The sequence below is a fragment of the Astatotilapia calliptera genome, chromosome 17 (genome assembly GCF_900246225.1).
Source record: "Astatotilapia calliptera chromosome 17, fAstCal1.2, whole genome shotgun sequence".
Lineage (NCBI taxonomy): Eukaryota > Metazoa > Chordata > Actinopteri > Cichliformes > Cichlidae > Astatotilapia > Astatotilapia calliptera.
Window position 1 is genome coordinate 27746905 of NC_039318.1, and position 17514 is coordinate 27764418.

At 43.4% G+C, this 17514-nt stretch overlaps 2 protein-coding genes and 1 long non-coding RNA gene across 3 annotated transcripts in view; 1 reads left to right on the forward strand and 2 right to left on the reverse strand.

The window, feature by feature from the left end:
- Positions 1–2214: 2214 nt before the first annotated feature.
- On the reverse strand, positions 2215–3541 carry ucn3l (urocortin 3, like). Its single transcript, XM_026147636.1, has 2 exons — positions 3265–3541; positions 2215–2947 (listed from the first exon to the last, which is right to left on the reverse strand). The coding sequence occupies exon 2, from the start codon at positions 2935–2937 to the stop codon at positions 2452–2454; it is 486 nt and encodes a 161-aa protein (XP_026003421.1). The 5' UTR covers positions 2938–2947; positions 3265–3541; the 3' UTR covers positions 2215–2451.
- A 1585-nt stretch (positions 3542–5126) lies between these two features.
- Positions 5127–17514, reverse strand: part of col7a1l (collagen type VII alpha 1-like) — a 76852-nt gene continuing 64464 nt past the window's right edge. The window contains exons 105-109 of the mRNA XM_026146767.1: positions 17022–17075; positions 16876–16924; positions 10791–10967; positions 8515–8586; positions 5127–6493 (exon numbers count right to left, since the gene is read on the reverse strand). Coding sequence (XP_026002552.1) covers positions 6285–6493; positions 8515–8586; positions 10791–10967; positions 16876–16924; positions 17022–17075 — 561 coding nt within the window. The 3' untranslated portion in view covers positions 5127–6284. The remainder of the gene's footprint in view (positions 6494–8514; positions 8587–10790; positions 10968–16875; positions 16925–17021; positions 17076–17514) is intronic.
- Positions 10902–12309, forward strand: LOC113008886 (uncharacterized). The gene is made up of 2 exons (XR_003270078.1): positions 10902–12019; positions 12102–12309. It is a non-coding gene; the product is annotated as an uncharacterized LOC113008886 (long non-coding RNA).

The window sequence follows — 17514 nt, forward strand, 5'->3', positions numbered from 1 at the left end:
ACAGCACAGAACAACTAAAATATGTCATGAAAAGTTTACCTTTGTTGCCTGAACTGAATAAACACAGCAAACACAAGCTCCTTGAAGATCAATCTCAAGCTAAGCAGCTACAAACAGCATATATCATAATCAGAATGTGACGATGAGGTGCTACTTCTGCGGGTATCTCAAGTGTCACAGTATAAAAAAAAACAACAACAAAAAAGTCATTAACGTGGTAAACCAAATTCTAATTTTAGTATGAAGTAGTCAAGAATTTAGAAGAAGGTGCTGAGGTACATCACAGTAGTCATATTTGATTTAGGAGGGTAATTGCACTTGGATAAAAAGGTGTTTTTTAATGTGTTTGTCCTTGTTTTAATTTACAGGTATGTCTACCAGAGGGCAACAGGTCAAAGAGCAAGTTTCCAGGGTGAGAACTGTTTTTTTTACTGATTTTTCAGGTTCTTGGGTGGTATCTTACGTTTTCTATGCACGGTCAGTTATATTTTGTGCTGTTTATTAGCATCTGGACAGCCGTTATAACTGCTGCAGAGCATCATGCATACCACACTGTTCCACAGTACACCAGGATGCTTCTATAGTGATAGCGATAGAAGGTCACCACCACTTTCTAATCTATACAGTTCTTCTTCAGCGAGCTCGGGAAATGAAGGCACCACTGACCCTCCTTAACTGTAGTGTTGACAGACCAATAGGGGTCGCCACGGCAGATCATGTACCTTTCCTTCTCATTTGTTCACCTTTACTACATCTTCTTCTCTGCGGTCTCCGTGGCATCACTACTTGTACGCTTTGCATCTTCACTGTCACACCTGTCTCCTTCTCATTCACACACGTGTCCTGTTTTTTTTCCTCTCTCTTTAGGCTACCGACCGTCACAAACTAGAATGTAGCTTTCATAAATGACCACAAGAGGGCGACATTATTCTTTGTAAAGAATGGTTTTCTGGGGCAGGTGAATTCAAAATCCAGATATGCCAATTTCTTGTTTGTTTTTTGACACACGTATTGCCCAGCCACATTATTATTATCCATCACTGCTTATTGCAATCTCCCAACTTCAAAATCCTATCTATTTATAAATAGAAGACATAAAAGAATAGAAAGGTAGGGTGCCCTCTTGTGGTAAAGCCAAGCAATAGCAACACTAATTAAAGTTTATACCTTGAAAGTCTGTCCCTTAAGCATATGTTTGCACTGTAATGTATTACTTGCTGACAATATGAAGTGAAACATGAATATATCTATGATGAGACAAATTTGGGTGATAAAGTGTTTTCATGAAGGTGTGTGAGTCGGGCTTTAACTTTGTGAACAATGAAGTGGTGAAAAGATCTTTTCTAAGAATATATAATGAATCTCAGTGATATAGATATTGCATATAAAGAGGCAAATGTATGTCGTTACACCTGCTTTATTTGAGGAAAAATAATCCTTTATTTTGAGTATAAAAATAAGAGACATCTGATGAACACATACATTCCCATGCAATTGCATTTTACTGTATTTCATGACCTTGCAGATGATTTGTACAGTATTTTTTTTCCTCAGTGTTGTTTTTCGGCCACATTCAAAGTTCAAAACTTGAATCTGAATTCATACTTTTTTTTAAACACAAAGCTTCTTAAATAAATAAATGAAGAATGAAAAAGAAAAAAACCCCACATATCCTGGAATTAAAAAAAACATTTCTCAGGACATCAAATTATTATTAGATTATGCAACAGTGCTGCATTTTTTAATATTTATTTATTTATTGCTGTAAGCAAAACCAGCTGCTTTGCTCATCGCGTCCAGTTATTTGAATTTATTGAGTCTGGGCAAAACAATCACATTAAACATTAATTTAACCGAAAAACCGAGGACGTGTTTTAGTCATTTTGTTTGTCTGCTATAACAAAGTACTTGAGAAAGTTTGTAATTTAATATAGGTGGATTATTCGCACGTACAATAAATGCATAAATAAACATATTTAATGAACTAAAAATAAATCAATCAATTACTTTTAAAAGAAGGCAGCAACAGCTAATTTATCCGCTCATATCTTCTGTAACATTTAACCTTGGTTTTAAAACATTTTTCAGTAGTTATCTACTTTTTCACAAGTTCCCTTTCCTACGAATATATATATATATATATATATATATATATATATATATATATATATATATATATATATATATATATATATATATATATATATATAGTAAACGTGCCTTTGCTGTTGGAAATGGTCTCAGTGATTTGATCTGGAGAAAAGAAGGCGTGAGATTATTTCCTTTTACAGGCGAACAGCTGAATTTAAAGCCTGTGTATTATTAAACACGGCATCGTTCCCCCGGAGAAACAAATGGATGTTTACTTGGATGATAAGAGATGCTAATTTATTAGACTTTGAGAGGCCAACACTGGTCATGGCTGTCTGTTAAATGAAAGTTGTCCATGTTTCATTTCCTCCGTCCAATTTGCGCCAGCAGACGCGCGTTCTCCGCCGCCTTGGCTCGCAGGTTTTTGGCCTTGGCCACATCAAAGAGCACGTTCATGATGTTGGTCGGGACGTCCAGGGACAGGGTCAGTCTGCTCCTCCGGTCCCCTTTGTTGCTGTTGCGGAGCATCTGGCCCCTGAGCTTGGTCCGGCTCAAGAAGCGGTAGTTTGCGGGACTTGAAGTCCTTTTTTCCCGACTGGATTCAGCAGAGGAGAAAGAGGACGACGACGTGGAGGATGAGGAGGAGAGATACTCCGCGGACTGCATGAGGGACCCCCAGCCGTCCCCAGTGGAGTAACCAGGCTCAGTTTGGTCATTCCGGACCCCGAGTGCCAGCTGGTCGTCGCAGAGGAGGTCGGGGCGCGTCTGGTAGAGACGGAGGCACAGGCTGGAGGTCGGTGTGCACAGGACCGAGAACAGCAGCAGGGTCTTTAGGGACGACAGCATGCTGTGTCCTCTGGGACCAAAACAGGTGAAGAAAGCCAGAGAATATGAAGTTTTTCTCGCATCTAATCTTCAGCAACGCATGTCAGTGAATTTCATCTTCACTGAGATGCAAAAATAAACCTTACTAATATGCCCATTCTGCATATTAATAGTAAATATTAACAAGTACCCTAACAAATCTTGTTAAAATCTACTCTAAGAGTACAGGATTTAGTTGAAAGTCCGATGGATCACAAATGTTTTTAATGTGAAGTTTAGCGCATAAAACTAAAAACAATATTTAATAAAGGTCACAAACGTGTGAGCAATAATGTTCGTGCAACTTACCACTCGTATCCTTTAGTTATAATAATACTTGTATTAAATATAGTTGGAGAGGTTAAGCAGCACTTATCCCCTCAAAGAAAGCGCAAAGAAGGCGAAATCCTCAAGTGAGGTTATTATGAGAAATCCCGATGAACCAACACTGTTTGCGGAGGTCAACAGTGCGCACAGTCTGACCAGCAGCGTCTCCTGCTCGTCCATTCCCACTGTATTCTTTTAGTAGAGCCATCAAAACGCAGCCCTACGCCAGCAACAACGTCATCCCGTTGACATTTTGGTTCGCAGTGAGCCATCCCATTGGCTGTGAAGCAATGAGGTAGATGAATGAAGAAAAAAAAAGAAGAAAGTTGTGGCCTCCTGTTGGTGGACCGAAGGCGTCACGACTATTGAAACTTTTTTTTCTGCCTCGCATCAGACTTTAAAAAAAGTGTTTCATGTGCAGCTGCTCCACGGTAGCCTGTAAGAGTCCCAACATCTTTAAGTCATTCAGTAGCATTTGCGTGAAACTGACAGGTTTGCGGTTGATCAGCACCACGGACAGCTCCCATTGACACGTTTGTTCTCAGCTGAGCGCATTTGACGCTTATCTCAGGCGGCCAGCACAGGTACAGAAAACCAAACATCTAAACCTGCAAGCGTAAAAACCATAGGTGGGGCTGTCACACCGTCAGCTGAAAGAGGACTGGAAAAGTTGGATTTTCTTTGAGATGCTCTGCAGCCCGGGTCCAGAGAGAAAGTGACATAGAAGGTGATTGAACTGGTTATATTCAACTATGAATGTCATTAGTTAAAGCGTATTAAACCTTATTATATAAAGGTAGAAAGCGCTCACATTACATGCACTGTTTTAGACAATATCTTTCTATAATGAATATATCATTGTATGTTCATTATAGCGAAATGTAAACCTGTAGATTCTAGAACAGGTCATAAATATAACTCTTCACTTTATCAAAGCAAATTAAAGTCCTTCAAATACAATATTGTCTCTTTAGCTCATTTTATATATTAATTTCAACAAGACGAAGAACTGAATGAAGAATAAAGGTGCAGAGTTTAAAAGTTTCCCTGCTCTTTCAGATGTCTCCATCGACATCAGTTTCACATCTATTAATAAAGAGATGAGCATTTGTTCCATTTGAAGTTTTAATAAGTTGAGTGACACCACATATAAAAACTTCTGTGCGCGATTCACAAATGTTTCTTCAAAAGAGACGAAAGATATCTGAGATTTTCTAGAGAGCACTGTGTTTTAATTACCGTTGAGTGTACACATGACACGCAGCAGAGTTGATGTACATTACAATGTCAGAATGAAAAAGAGCATACAGGGGGAGACGGCATCAAAGGGCGCTGGGTCAGGGTCTAATGAGCAACTTCACTCACCTTCATTAATATGAATGTAAGTCTTCACAGCTGGAGTAATTGCGTTCCGTGACACACGAGGCAATGAGATATCCTCCTCCCACTCCAGCTTCCTCCGCAAGTGATCTCTGAAATGGAATTACATGCCCCCTTCAACATCAAGGGGGACAAAAATCCTACATTTATTACATTGACGCTGGTTTGTGTTGCTCTGCTTAGGAGTGAAGGCCTATTGACCACAAAGCACTTTCTTGCTACTGTTTATACTTATAGGTTAAAGGTTGAAAAGATTAAAAAACAGCTAAGTTGTCACTGAGCTCACAAGGCCTAAGAAAACCTTAAGCAGTGAGGCTGTCCTGCATCTGCATGTGTCTTCGCAAAGCAAGTTGTTTATTTTTCCTCATCTCTATTTGTCCCTTTATAACTGGATTGGTTCAAAAAGTGTAAATGTCTACATAAGAGTTTAGCAAAATCTACAAGAAAAAAAATGGCAACTTGAAACTATTAAATATGAAATTAAGCTTATGCTTTAAGAACGTTTTAATATTTCTTTTGCCTTGTGCTTAAATTAAACATTTTTAATTTTATAATGAGATTTCTTTATGTCTAAAAATATCAAGTAGACATATCAAGCATCTTTGCGTGTGGGTGTACATCAGAGTACAGAATCGTGACTAATATGAAGGAAGCCTCTTGGGGCTTGTCTCCTCTGTCAACTTGAAAAACACTATTTTTACAAACCAACCTGAAAAACAGATTAGAGATATGAAAGAACCCAGGAGCAACAACCTGGCAACTTGAGAGCCTAAAATGTGTCGTGCATTTTCATCTGTCACACTGCCAGAAGAGAAAAAAACAACAACCAAAAAACTTCAATGCGTGCTGCCCCCTCATCAACACCCACACAGGAATCCCCAGCTACTGCTGAGTCGGTCTGATGGAGAGTCCTCTAAAACAGCCCCTGCGTGAGCTCCCACACTGGGCCCCTGTTGGCCCCTCATCTGGCTCCCAGCCTGACCCATAACACCCCCTGCCAAAGAAACATATGTAGTGGTGGAGGAGTCAGCAGGCAGTCAGCTATCAGCTTCTCATTTCTGCACCACACAGGATGTAGGGCGATTGACAAAACATAAGAAAGGTGACAGTTATATAAAGAGATACGCTATAGCGAGCTGGAAAATGAAAGAGGCTGGCATGAAAAAGACAAATCGTGAGGTGGATTTAAGATTTTTTTTTTTAGTAATGTTTATTTTTGGCACGTTTACATTCAAAATCTTTGTCAATGTCAGTCTATTTTAGTAACACAGCTGCAAGAAAACATACTTACATGTGCAGATGTTATGTGAAATTAAGAAAAAAATCATTCACATTTAGACTACATCGCATCCCATTATCCATATATAACAAATTGAAAAACATCTGTTAAAATATATAAATAAGAGCAATGCAAAATGCAAAAACAATAACATTTTACACAGTTATGTACAAAATTAAGCATCTTGTTTGGGGGTTGCTGGCTCAGTCTCCAAGGTTCTGCGGCTGTGGAGGTGTACATTTTTTTTTATAGCATCTATAGTATCCGCACATTCATATTGTATAACCAAAAATCTCTTCAAAGCAGGATTTTTTTTCAGTCACTGGATTAACTGTTTGAAGGATTATTCCCTGCGCGATCTGATTGGTCCCCCCATAACTCGACTCTCCGCCTCACACCATTCCTCGCACTCATGTCTGGAGGAGAATCTGTTTTGGTTGCCACCACAGCCCCCGTAAACAAACGGTCTGCATTCCCCCGATCGGGCGTGGAAGTACCAGACCAGAGAATAGTCTGAACAGGCTCCTTCTGACATCGGCTCCAGGCAGCGGTCTGTTAATGAAAGAACAGGTAGATGAGGAAAAGCGTAAAGCTGCCCTTCAAACTGACATGCTGTGGAGTCACTCTACTTCAGGGGTGGGGGAACTCCAGGCCTCAAGGGCCGGTGTCCTGCAGGTTTTAGATATCACCCAGGGTCAGCAGATCTGAATCAAGTGTCTAGTTCATTTCCAAACCTCTGGTGAACTTCAAGACATGTTGAGGAGATACTTTAGCCATTTAAATCAGCTGTGTTGGATCAAAGACACATCTAAAACCTGCAAGACACCAGCACTCGTGGCCTGGACTCTATTTTCACAAGTGTTAGATTCTCAACAAAGTGCACAGAATATGTTTTGTTGAGTGTATACTCACTTTAACTACAGTTATGGTCAGAAGTTCACACACACATTTGAATTTAGCTTGGATTTTTCTGTCATCCAGGCAGGGATCAAAGTATACACGCAGGATCAAATATATACATATACTCACTTAAATCTTTAAATAAGTGATAAGTTCTACAATGTCTTAACTTGACAAAGCCAAGGCCAGTTAAATTCTCTGTTGTCATCACGATTGACTACAACTGGTAGTTTTCCCTGCTTAAAAAAGGATTTGTTTGACACTACTGATTGAACTGATCAATACTAACAATGGGAAAGTCCAAGGAACTCAATGAAGATCTAATAAGGAGAATCTCTTGGAGCCATTTGTAAACAACTGCAGATTCCAAGATTGCCTAAAACATCCATCTTTTATATCCGGGCCCAAACTCTGCTGCAGGTCCATAAGTCAAACGATCACTGCAGCCTCACTAAGAGCTGAAAAACTGTCTAAATTCTTTCATCTGTAATAAAATGATCAGCGTTCTGCTCTACCAGGTGTAACAATTGAGTTTAACATCCAGGCATCCATGAAAACAGAATTTATGACATTTAACGGAGTTAGACGTTAGCAGGGAGTTAGCTCGCTAGTTTCCATCTAAACATAATACAGCATGTCCTGACTGCAGGGTTTTGGAAACAAATTAAGATGCACAGCTCTGTTATCACTTCCAACATAAATGGAGACAGAAAACTAAACAGCAGTGATGTTTTTAGGGTTACTGAAGTTTGGCTAGCTGGTATATAATGATGTGCTACGTGATTGCTAGCGACACAGCTATGTTAGCATAATATAAACAGTGAAGCTTGAGGAGGAACTCTAACTCTTTTCCACTCAAAAGTTAACATGAGGATTCTCGATGGTCAGAGACAAATGCAATCGCATGGCAGGATGCTGTAAACGGACCAAACTTCAGTCGGGACTCGGGAGAGCAACTGAGATAATCCATCCACAATACGAGGTTAGTCATTAATATACTGCTGCATGGGCTGGGCTGTAGTTACATGTAAGGTTTTAAAAACTGAGCTTTAAAATGAATAGCGGTAATAAAAACCGAGAGAGGCCGATAGTGATCACTGACTGTTTTTAGGGGCTTTTTGAGGTTAAATAGAACAAGATACAAAGCATTAAAACATGTTAAATACACAACAGCCTTGTTAAACGCAGGGTAGTTTGGGCCCAGAAGCAGGATTCATCACGTCATCACTTAAAGACCGGATACAGTTTATTTAGCTACTAGTGCTGACGATAAAGGACAGTGTAACTGATAATGATTACTATTTCTTTTTAAATTTATTGTTATAACTGATTATTAGTGCAAATTGTAGCCATATTAATCATACAGTGTCTGTTGCGACAACCCTAGCTGTAACTTAAACTTTATTTTCCTTCTGTAACCGATCCAACCCCTGGGAAATAAAACAGATAAAAGGGTATTTTGAAATGACTGAAAACTTGTTGTGGAAGCTAATATTTCTCCCAGGTTCTCCCAGGTCTATGTGAAAACATTCAAAAAGCTCGAGTGTCTTTACTATGAAAAGGGTGTTGAGTGACATCAAATTTATAATTTTGTTTTGATACACAAAGCAAATAAAGGGAACAAGAGAGGAGGGAGATAGACACAAACAACATCAGTTTTCTTGGTAACTCACTTGCTGTGTTTCTTCCATATACCCTTCTCTTCTTCCTTTGTCCCCACTCCACAGTCCCTCCATCATGAGTATCTGAAGCCAGAAACAAAAGCAATTACTGATACACAATAAAGAACCACCTTCACTGGACATTACGAGTGCCAGTGACATTTTAGCTCATCCAGCAAATTAGTGAGAAACAGTTCTGGACCTTCCAATCATCAACTTTCTGTTTTTCGTGCCAACTATAAAGTACAAACTTTTGAGGGAATTCATATCCTGCTATCATTAAAGCTAAACGATAAAAGGGGAAATCCAAAAGTATCATTAAAAAATTATTGATAGAGCTGGAACGAACTTTGAAGCACTTCAGCTTTTTGTTCTACAAGGCCTGCTGTATTGCTTTCCCTTCATCTGGATTTATCAAACAACATCACTAATGTAGGGTTTTACTATATTCAGAAAGTGAACAATAAACACTCAGTTCTGAGAGAGACGCTTACATAAAGGAATTCTTCATCACAACAAATGATTTTTGCACGTGGATTTCATGAAAAGGAGGCTTTTAAAGAAATCAAGCACAAGCTGACCCCCTGATTATAAATACACAATGAAATTTAAATCACAAGTAAACTCAATAATACCAAAATACAAAAATACCAGTGGAGCATCTGCCTCCATTTCACCCTATCCCAAGCAACTTTTTGTGTGACACCAATCTTCTGCATGTTCTCCTTCACTACACTCCATGAACCTCCTCTATGGACTTCCTCTGTTCCTCTTTCTTCAGTATCTTTTGTCTGGTATGTGCTCTATCCCTCCTCTGCGCATGTCCAAAACCATCTCAGCCTGCCAACTTTGTCTTCGAACTGCTCAACCTGAGCTGTCGCTCTGATGTACCCGTCTCTAATCTTGTCCATCCTGGTCCCTCCCTAAAAAATCTTAACATCTTCAACTCTGTCACAACAAGAAGTGGCTCAGAGCCGATCCCTGATGTAATCCCATCCCTACCTTGAACCCATCTGTCACTCCAACTGCACACCTCGCCACTGTCTTGCTGTCCTTACACGTTTTCACTCCTTGGGCATCCTCTCATGAAAACAATCTGGTTTTAACACAAAAAAATCCACTACCCACTCTCCTAGACATCTGCATACATCCACAGGTATGCAGTCGAAAGTTTTAAATGTTTGTACTACAAAAGTAATAAAATATTTAGCCCACATGTGAAGAAAATCCTTCATTCTTGGGTTTTGTTTTTTTTTACAAAAAGATGCTTCATTCCTTGTGAAGAATTTTATCCATTGAGTGCTCACAATCTAGCATTTCAGGACAGATAAGAAGAGCTATTCACGTGAGGTTTATAAGTTTATGTAAGTATCCGCTAGAGGAATATTGTCCATCTTAATTATTTGTTGTAAAACATCAGATTTCGTGCAACAAAACAAGTGAACATAAACACCATATTTATTTAGGTGTGAATGCTGAGCTGTACTTGTACAATCATTATTTGGGGAACAGATGAGTACTATATTTAATGATTTAAATGAATAAATAAACCAGTTGACATTGACACAGGGCAATGACAGCCTTGTACTTTGATCAGCTGTCTGGTTTATGTACCTGAAGCAAGAATTACAATAATTTGGGATGCAGAAAGCAATTTCTGCCCGTGGCTGTATTAGCTAATAAGCATCACGGCATGTGAGATTGCTGGTACAAGCTGACTTTTGGTTTAACTTTGTGGCTTCCCTGTAATAGCACTCTATTTAATAATTACTACATTTTGGTTTCCTTTTCTGTCCATTGCTTAGCCTTTTTTGGGAGAGCACTCACAGTGGTGAGACTGACAAGAAAAAATAGAAAAAGTAAGCTGGTATGGCATCACAACACAGATCTCTAGATGTGTCTGAACTGAGTATGTTGCAGTTCTGGGATATTTGCATCACTTGTAGATGTCCTAAAAGGTTAAAAAAAAAAAAAAAGGCACAGACCTGGCACATAAAGAAATATTACCTAATCACATCACCTTTAATCAGACATGTTCAGCATGTTCATTGGTGCTTTTACCTTAATGTTTAACTAAAGAATGGATACAGTATCAGAGACATGTAGGCAGGCTTGTTTTCTTTGTCCTTGTCAGGACACAGCACATTTTAATTGCCTGCATCACAGCTGCTACACATAAGGTTGATATATGCAGCTATTTAGCTAGACACTTGGTCACACGCTATCTAGGGCATCTGTGTGTTTGGCCAGAGGCGCTGACCCTGCAAACAGCTACTTGTGTTTCTTACCAGTCTGGTTTTGTGGGTGCCCTTCTCCCATGTTGTCTGCCATGTTTTCTTCCATACTTTGTTCATGCAGGTCATGGGTGATAGATTTCACAACGTCTTTTTGGTCATTTTCATTCTTAGTCACTGCAGTTGTTGCATCTGGGTCAACAGATTTTACCATGAACTTGTATTCCAATCCTGCAGTGATAAAAACAGCATGACTTTTTTTTGCTAGGAAAATGGGAAATGGCTAACACCTCTTTGGGAATCATCTTGTTGGGGCAGAAATACTTTTATCTTTTTTATGTTTGGATAATTCACAGTTCACTGTGAAGTAGCTGACTTAGAAAAAGAATTTCTTTCAAAATGGTCATGTACAAGGACTGAACTGAAAATGAGTGATGAAGCAGCAAATGGACAGCCTGGAGAACTATCGCTCACAAGGACTGAAACAATTACAAGCAAGTCTGGCTCCTTGGAAGCAAAGTATAAAGAAATGAGGGCTGGCACAAGGTTTTTGCACAGTACTGTATATATTTGTCATGCATCAAATTTAAGTAATTAAATTAGCCATAATACCATAATTTAACTAGAATTCTAAGTATTTAAAATATTTTCTTGCATTCTTTTATTCCCTTCAGCTCACTTTATTTATTAGTTTATACTTTATTTCCCTGTAAAGTGTTCCTATGAATATGTGGGAGTGCTATTGTTTAATAAAGACAAACAGCAGGAAACAAGAAAACAAACACATAAAAAAAACACACTATCTATTCACAGATTATACTCGGAACACTTCATAAATCAATAGACTGTTCCTTTTCTGTTATCGCATACAAAAATTAAATAATATTTAAGCATCAACCACTTGTGGGTAATTAGCATGTCTGAGAGGCAAACCTGTGTTACCGTTACTAATAGGCAGCAGGAAAATCCAATCCTTGTCAAGGATGCAAAATGTAGTCTAGATATTATACAATAAATTCAGTTAAATTGTCACGGTCGGACGGTCTTCCCGGACGACGTGCTTGTTTGTGATGTGTGTGTATGCCCTCCTCTCTTTCTCTCTCCCTCCCTATGCTGCGGGTCTGGCTGCCGAGGAACGGCGTCTCCGAGAGAGTGAGAAAGGCCAATCTCTGACCCGGAAGTGTAATCTTCGGCTCCAGCTGCCGCTAATCTTTCCTCACTAGACGGAGGTATTTAACGATGTGTCCAGACGGCAGTCGACGCTGGATTGTACTCGGAGCTCGGTAGCTAAGTGTGCGCGTGATCTTGTCACCCGCGTGGCCAGGCAAGCCTTCTCATCCATTGTTGTGTTTGCTCGACTTTCAGATTGGAGAAGTACGGGACGGAGGAGTGGAGTAAAGGATTCACTGGTGTTTTCGGGAGGAGGAGCTCACACGGAAGGAGCGCACACAGACCTCACGGGAAAACTCACCTTCACCACTTCTGGGAACTGAGAAAAAGGACAATTGTTGGATATATTGATGTTTAAGGACTATCTTTCACGCACTGTAAATAAACGCACTGTCTGCTTCAACCCAGAGCTCCGCGCTTGAGTCCATACCGTCCATTAGCCCTGACAGAACAATCCAGCCAGCAATGGACTCAGCGGACTCTGCCCCCCTCCAGCGCGAAATCGCGCTTCAGGCTGAACGATTGGAGCGACACGAGACAATGCTGCAGCATGTCGCCAAGGAGCAGTCCGCATTACTACAGGTGGTATCGGAGCTAAAAGGTATGTTACTCGCTACACCAAGGGCACCCATTCAGCCACAAGGGGGCCCTGTGCAACCACAACCACCTATCGCCTTGCTTGACGAAGCGGCAGCGTCTCCCCTTCCGCCGTCTCCCCTTCCGCCGTCTCCACCCCCGCCACGACGTGAACACGCGTTGCCGGTGCCTGAGAAATTCGGCGGGGACCTGGATAAATGTCGGGGGTTTTTGATTCAATGCTCCTTGATGTTTAGGCAGCAGACTCAAGCGTATGCTTCTGACATTACCAAAATCACCTTTATGGTCGAGCTACTGACGGTAAGGGCTCTGCAGTGGGCTCAAGCGGTGCTGAGCGCTCAGCCCTCTATCTCATACAGTAACTTCTTAAGCAAGTTTCGATGTGTATTTGATAAGGGGTCTAACCCAGACAGTGCTGCTCATCGTTTGTTTGCACTGAAACAGGGTCGGCGGAGCGTGGCTGACTTCTCCGTGGATTTTTGGATCCTGTCCGAAGAAGCCGGCTGGGAGGAGAAGGCACTCCGAGGGGCTTTCTTAAACAGCCTAAATGAGAACATCAAACGTGAGTTGGCAACCAAAGAGCTACCTAAATCATTGAGTGCCTTGGTGAATTTGTGTATCAGTCTGGATGACCATATGCGAGAGTTTGGCAGGCGATCTGGAGATGGGCGGAGGTCAGCAGGGGGCGTGGGAGTTCCCTCGCTGGAATGGAGGGAGGAGGAACCCGACTCTCCAGCTGATGAGGAGCAACCCATGCAATTGGGGCGGACTAGATTCACCCGGAGAAGAAGACGACTGGTGGGTGAGTGCTTTGAGTGCGGGAAGAGGGTGCACTTCGCGGATGCCTGCCCCTCTCGGTCAAAAGAGTCTGCCCGTCAGTAAAGGTGGGGATACTGATGGGTGCACCTGCGAGTTCGGTTCTCCACCTTAGCTGTCCCGCGAAATTACAGTTTCTTTCCTGCATTCACCCATGTAACGTTCTGATTGACTCTGGGGCCGAGCAGAGTTTTGTGGACGAGGCTCTGGCCTTCAAGATAGGTTTGCCAGTCGTCCCTCTCCCTGAAACGCTCGAGGTTTCGGCGCTTAATGGCAGCACACTAGCTTCTGTCTCTCACCGCACCCAAGAAATTACTCTCACCCTGTCCGGCAATCATACAGAGAGGATTCGCCTGTTTCTCCTCAAGGCGCCCCACACCCCCTTAGTTTTGGGTTTTCCCTGGCTTCAGCAGCATAACCCACAGACTGGGCTAGGGGGTGTATTACTGGGTGGAGCACGTATTGCCACGAGCAGTGTTTACGCCCTGCAGTGCCTGCCTGCGTGACTACTGACCCGGCTGGGCTGCCCGCTCCACCTGATTTGTCTTCTGTACCGGTGGATTACCACGACCTGAGTCAGGTGTTTAGCAAGGACAGAGCCCAATCGCTGCCGCCCCATCGCCCGTATGACTGCGGGATAGACCTGCTCCCTGGTGCTCCCTTGCCCTCAAGCCGTCTCTATAACATCGCTAAGCCCGAGCGTGAGTCTATGGAGCGCTACATAACAGACTCCTTGGCTGCGGGCATCATTCGCCCATCCACTTCTCCACTGGGCGCTGGGTTTTTCTTTGTCGAAAAGAAACACAAGACCCTACGCCCTTGCATAGATTTCCGGGGCCTGAATAAAATCACGGTCAAAAACAAATACCCTCTTCCTCTTCTGGCATCAGCTTTTGAGCTCCTCCAGGGAGCCACCGTTTTCACCAAATTCGACCTCCGCAATGCCTATCATCTGGTTCATATCCGTGAGGGGGACGAGTGGAAGACGGCTTTCAAAACCCACCTGGGCCACTTTGAGTATCTGGTGATGCCTTTTGGGCTTACAAACGCTCCCGCTGTGTTCCAGGCATTGGTGAATGATGTTCTGCGAGATTTTCTTAACCGCTTTGTGTTTGTCTATCTTGATGACATCTTGATTTTCTCCAGGACCCAAACAGAGCATGTGAAGCACGTCAGGCTGGTGTTGTGGCGTCTGCTGGAGAATCGCCTGTTTTGCAAAGCTGAGAAGTGTGAGTTCCACGTTTCCACTGTCTCTTTCCTGGGCTTTATCGTTGAACAGGGCAGATTGCGAGCAGATCCCGCAAAAATCAAAGCTGTTCTGGAGTGGCTGGTGCCCACGACCCAGAAGAAGTTGCAGAGTTTTCTTGGTTTCGCCAACTTTTACCGACGCTTCATCCGGGACTTCAGTAAGGTAGCCTTGCCTCTCACTCGACTCACCTCACCCAAACAGTTTTTTCTGTGGTCTCCAGCAGCTCAGCAGGCCTTCGACCGTCTCAAACGCCTGTTCGCGTCGGCTCCCATTCTCGCCCAAGCTGATCTCACCTTACCGTTCGTGGTGGAAGTGGATGCTTCGGATTCAGGGGTTGGGGCCGTCCTCTCACAGCGCTTCGACGGTAAACTGCACCCCTGTGCCTTTTTCTCCCGTCGTCTCACCCAGGCGGAAAGGAACTACGACGTGGGCGACCGGGAGCTGCTGGCCATCAAGCTGGCGCTGGAGGAATCCAGTAGTGGTTTGGACCGACCACAAGAATCTCGCCTACCTCCAAGCGGCAAAGCGTCTGAACGCCCGACAGGCCAGGTGGGCATTGTTTTTCACTCGGTTCACCCTGACCATTACCTACAGACCCGGGTCCAAGAACACGAAACCGGACGCCTTGTCACGCCAGTTCACACCTGACGTCGACCCGGAGGAGAAAGAGAGGCCCATCCTGCCCACCTCCTGCTTTGTGGGGGTTCTTACCTGGGAGATCGAAAGGGTGATCCGGGACGCCCAGCGACAGGAACCCGACCCCGGGACTGGTCCGGACGGCAGACTGTATGTTCCCTCGGTGGCCAGGAGTAGAGTTATCCAGTGGGGCCACGCCGCGAGGTTCGCCTGCCACCCGGGTAAGAACCGCACTGTCACTTTTTTGCAACGGTTGTTCTGGTGGCCGTCTCTTTCTCAGGACGTCCGCGAATATGTGGCGGCATGCCCGGTGTGCGCTCCGCGCAACATGAAGGTACACAACGTGTTTCATGTTTCTCAACTTAGGCCGGTCCGGACCAGCCCGTTGTGCCCGCCTCCTGAGCCCCCGCCGCCCGCCCGGATGGTCGCTGGCGCCCCGGCGTATGACATTACTCGCATTATGGATGCCAGGTGCCGCGGTAGGGGTTTTCAGTTTCTGGTGGATTGGGCTGGGTACGGTCCGGAAGAGCGTTCTTGGGTGCCGCGGTCTGCGATCCTCGACCATGGTATGGTGAGGGATTTCCGGCACCCGGATAAGTTTCGTGGGTCGCCCGGGGGCTCCCGTTAGAGGGGGGGTACTGTCACGGTCGGACGGTCTTCCCGGACGACCTGCTTGTTTGTGATGTGTGTATGCCCTCCTCTCTTTCTCTCTCCCTCCCTACGTTGTGGGTCTGGCTGCCGAGGAACGGCGTCTCCGAGAGAGTGAGAAAGGCCGATCTCTGACCCGGAAGTGTAATCTTCGGCTCCAGCTGCCGCTAATCTTTCCTCACTAGATGGAGGTATTTAACGATGTGTCCAGACGGCAGTCAACGCTGGATTGTACTCGGAGCTCGGTAGCTAAGTGTGCGCGTGATCTTGTCACCCGCGTGGCCAGGCAAGCCTTCTCATCCGTTGTTGTGTTTGCTCGACTTTCAGATTGGAGAAGTACGGGACGGAGGAGTGGAGTAAAGGATTCACTGGTGTTTTCGGGAGGAGGAGCTCACACGGAAGGAGCGCACACAGACCTCACGGGAAAACTCACCTTCACCACTTCTGGGAACTGAGAAAAAGGACAATTGTTGGATATATTGATGATAAGGACTATCTTTCACGCACTGTAAATAAACGCACTGTCTGCTTCAACCCAGAGCTCCGCGCTTGAGTCCATACCTTCCATCAGCCGTGACATAAATTGAGTTTAATTTAAGATCATCTCAAATTGTGGTTTGAGTCACAGAGCTTTCATTCTATCTTTCCATTAACACATACGGCATGCCAAAATGTCTTCAGTGAAAAAGGTGTGTTGCAGACAATCAGCCTCCAAATATCGTGAATGTGCCGTGGAATCTGGGTGAGGCGTTCTACTTAATGGCTGTCTTGTGTTTGTGAATGGCTCTGCTGTTGCTGGCACCATGATGCGTGTTCCTCTGAGAGAACATAACAGATGGCTGAACACACACGGGTGCCATGCTGCTGCCACGGGAGCTCTACAACAAACAAGCACGCGTTCGCAATATGCAGGCCTATCTAGAGGCACACGTTTATTCACTCATGGATTAAGTACAAGTGCACGTACTGTAGGAGGTTGAAAATGTACAAACGAATAACACGTGCGCACAAGCACACTCTTACCGCACTTTTCTACCACCTCCTGGTTGACTAGCTCCTTCACTTCTTCAGCCTTGAAACGAAGAAATGCAAGAATGTGAATAATTTAAATGACAAGTCAGTTTTTAGCCTTTTGTCACGTGTGAGTGTGCAAGCGTGCTAAGACGTACTGAGAGTCCAGGCTCTCCTTTCTCCCCTTTTGCTCCTTCAATACCAACTTTACCCTAAAAGGAAAAGATATTAACATGTTATATTTATATTGGATGACAGATTCAGACAGTTTACTGACATTTGCACTGAAAAGTGATGAGGCACAACAACATATTTGGACCCACACTTCTCTCAAGTTAACATGTACACAATATTCAGTTAAGGAGAAGGCAGCCATGCAGGTAATTTCACTTATTTTGGCTTATTACACCTTTTAGATCTAACAAGGACTAAAAGTCGTGTGAAAAGGAAAGTTTTCACAGCAAGTGTGACCACCTCTATTAAAAGGTTTTTAGTGGTGTGCCAGACTGAAAGCATTCAGGTGTGTGTTAACACAATGTCCACTTACAGAAGTGAACATCGCAGCAATCATGTGTTTTATTTTGGTGAACACATGAAATACAAAAATACAGATCTGGAGACTACAAGGCTGAGAACTGAAAACATACGTGA

Bases quoted from the DNA above. Each gene is read 5' to 3' on its own strand.
- ucn3l (XM_026147636.1), bottom strand. From the start codon at position 2,937: ATGCTGTCGTCCCTAAAGACCCTGCTGCTGTTCTCGGTCCTGTGCACA.